General features: G+C 25.6%; 1 protein-coding gene across 1 annotated transcript; it reads right to left on the reverse strand.

Annotated features, from left to right (window-relative positions):
- Nucleotides 1–687: 687 nt before the first annotated feature.
- On the reverse strand, nt 688–1,801 carry Phum_PHUM241810 (uncharacterized protein; the record flags this gene model as incomplete). The annotated part of the gene is made up of 3 exons (XM_002426169.1): nt 688–714; nt 905–1,149; nt 1,795–1,801. 3 exons carry the CDS (start codon nt 1,799–1,801, stop codon nt 688–690), a joined length of 279 nt encoding a protein of 92 aa, XP_002426214.1.
- Between the last annotated feature and the right edge of the window lie 826 nt (nt 1,802–2,627).

Genomic DNA, 2,627 nt, shown 5'->3' on the forward strand with positions numbered 1-2,627 from the left:
GCATAAGTTCCAGGCCATTAATTTTTTAGCAAAAGAGAAAGAGAGAGAGAGAAAACATTTCTCCTCCTTGTTGTGACTACTGTCAAACCTTTGGTCATTAAGATAACTTTAAATATCAAATCCCCCCATATATATGTGTGTGTGTGTGTCGCATATAAATTTTATTTCATTTTTACTTTAAAAAAAAAAAAGAGAAAAAACGACGTGATAGAGAAAGAGAGAGAAAGAGAGAGAATTATGAAAAAAGATGAAAAGATTTTGGATAAATAATAATAATAATAAATTTTTTTTTTTTTTAAATATCAATTTTAACTTTCTTAATTTTTATTTAAAAAAAAAAAAACTTTTTTTATTGTTTTCCTTTTTTTCGTTCGTTTGTTTTGTTGGTTTCCCACCCCTTCCCCTACCCCCTATCTCTACCCCCATCGTTTTTTTTTGAAATAAATAATTAATTAAATTTTTGTAAAATGGTATTAATAAAGATTTTTAAAAGATTAAAAGAGTTTAGTGCCGGTTTATTTAATTTTTTATGATTTAATTAATTTCTCCTTTTTTTTTCCTTTTTTTGATTATTATTATTATTATTATTATTATTATTATTATTATTATTATTATTATTATTATTATTATTATTATTATTATTATTATTATTATTATTATTATTATTTAATTAAAACATGAATGTCATTAAATTTTTTTTTTCTCCATTAGTAACTAATTCCAAATGTGGGAGAAAAAAAAATATGGCGGACAGAATGAAGAGAAAGAGAAAGAGGGAGAGAAAATACATCGGAAAATTTGTTTCCTTTTTCTTTCGACGGATGGGTAAGGGGGGAAGGAGAAGGAGAAAAGCGAAATCGTAAAACGTTGTCGTTTCTATCATAAACGCAAAATAAAAACTTACCTGAGGTTGATAAAAATGTGGCATGGCTTTAACGGCTTCCATGTAAACGGAAACGGCTTTGTTATATCTTCCCTGATCGGCAAATAATCTTCCCAAATGTAACAACGCCGTTATTTTAGTTGTTTCGTGTTGTTTTTGATCTTTTAATCCCGTGCCATCCAATTGACTACATCGTCGAAGTATAACAATGGCTTCTTCGCATTTTCCCTGAGTTGCCAACAATTGTCCCAAATTGAGATATGCAACTGAAAAATTAATAAAGAAAAAAAAAAAACATTCTTAGATTATACAAAAAACTTATTATTATTATCATTATTTTACATATAAATATAATTTTTTTAAACAGATGAGAGAGAGAGAGAGAGAAAAAAAAAGGATCTTAATCTCGAGAAAATGAAGAGGAAAATCTTAAAAAAAATTTTCGCGGTTTTTGTTTTCCTTTCGACTGCTAACTGTTTCCGTTATTATTATTATTATCATCATTATTTATTTAATTATTATTAAAAAAAACCTTAATTAAAATTTTTAATCGTAAATAATAATAAAAATAATAATAATAATAATTAAGTAAGAGACATTTTTATGAAAATTTTCAACAAAAAAAAACCAACGAACTAATTCGAATGTGGTAGCATTTTTTAACAAAAAAAAAAAAAAAAAAAAAAAAAAAAAAAACAAAATGGCGTAAAAATTTTAGTGTGAAATTTTAAAACATCAAAATATGGTAACAAAAATAACGTCAAATGTTTTTAATTAGCTTAAGTATAATATTTCAAACGAAAGAATAACAAAACAAAAAAAAAATTACTCGGTGTAATATAAAACGACGCGAGACCGTAAAACAAAAACAAAGTAATAATAATAATAATAATGACGGATGCGGGTTTTACCCCCCATCCGCTTTCCTCTGCCTTTCCCCCCCAAAAAGAAAAACAAATGAATGAAATACATATATATGTATATGTTTTTAAAAAATTTAAATAAACATGATTTTTCGGTAGAGGGATCCTCGTTACATTTTCAAAAAATAGAATCACCAGAAAAGATTTTATCTCTTAATGGTAACAAAACATGACAAAATCAATGGCTCAATGATTACGGAAAACGCAATTTAACCTGTTTTCGAAAAAAAAAATTTTCCCCAACACACACACACACACACACACAACTTTTCCTTTTCGGTATCCTGTCGGAAAATTAAAATCAAAATGAAATATTTTGAAAAGGGTAATAATAATAATAATAATAATAATAATAATAATAATAATAATAATAATAATAATAATAGTAATAATAATAATTACCATTATTAACGTTCATCTAAAAAAAAAAAATCCTTTAACGAAAATTTTCCTTTTTCTATCCGAATCGTATGAAAAATCGAACGACGGCAATAAAAAATAAAAAAATAATAAAAATTACGTCACTTCCGTTCGCCATTACAAAAAACAAAAAGTCACGTGGTAGCAAGAGAGGAGAAAAAAAAAAAATAAACAAAAACAAATGAAAAATTATGAACGATTTGAGAGAGAGAGAGAGTGAGAGAGTGAGGGGGAGGAAGAGAGAAAAAAAAAATTAAAAGGCACTAATGGCGTGCAAGTGCATTCGAGGTTTATTATTATTATTATTATCATCATTATTATTATTATTATTATTATTAATAACGTCGCCTGAAATTTTTACATTTTTTAATAAATAAATGATAACTTTAAAAGGTTGTAAA

The sequence above is a fragment of the Pediculus humanus genome, genomic scaffold, assembly GCF_000006295.1.
Source record: "Pediculus humanus corporis 1103172107612 genomic scaffold, whole genome shotgun sequence".
In the NCBI taxonomy this organism is placed as follows: domain Eukaryota; kingdom Metazoa; phylum Arthropoda; class Insecta; order Psocodea; family Pediculidae; genus Pediculus; species Pediculus humanus.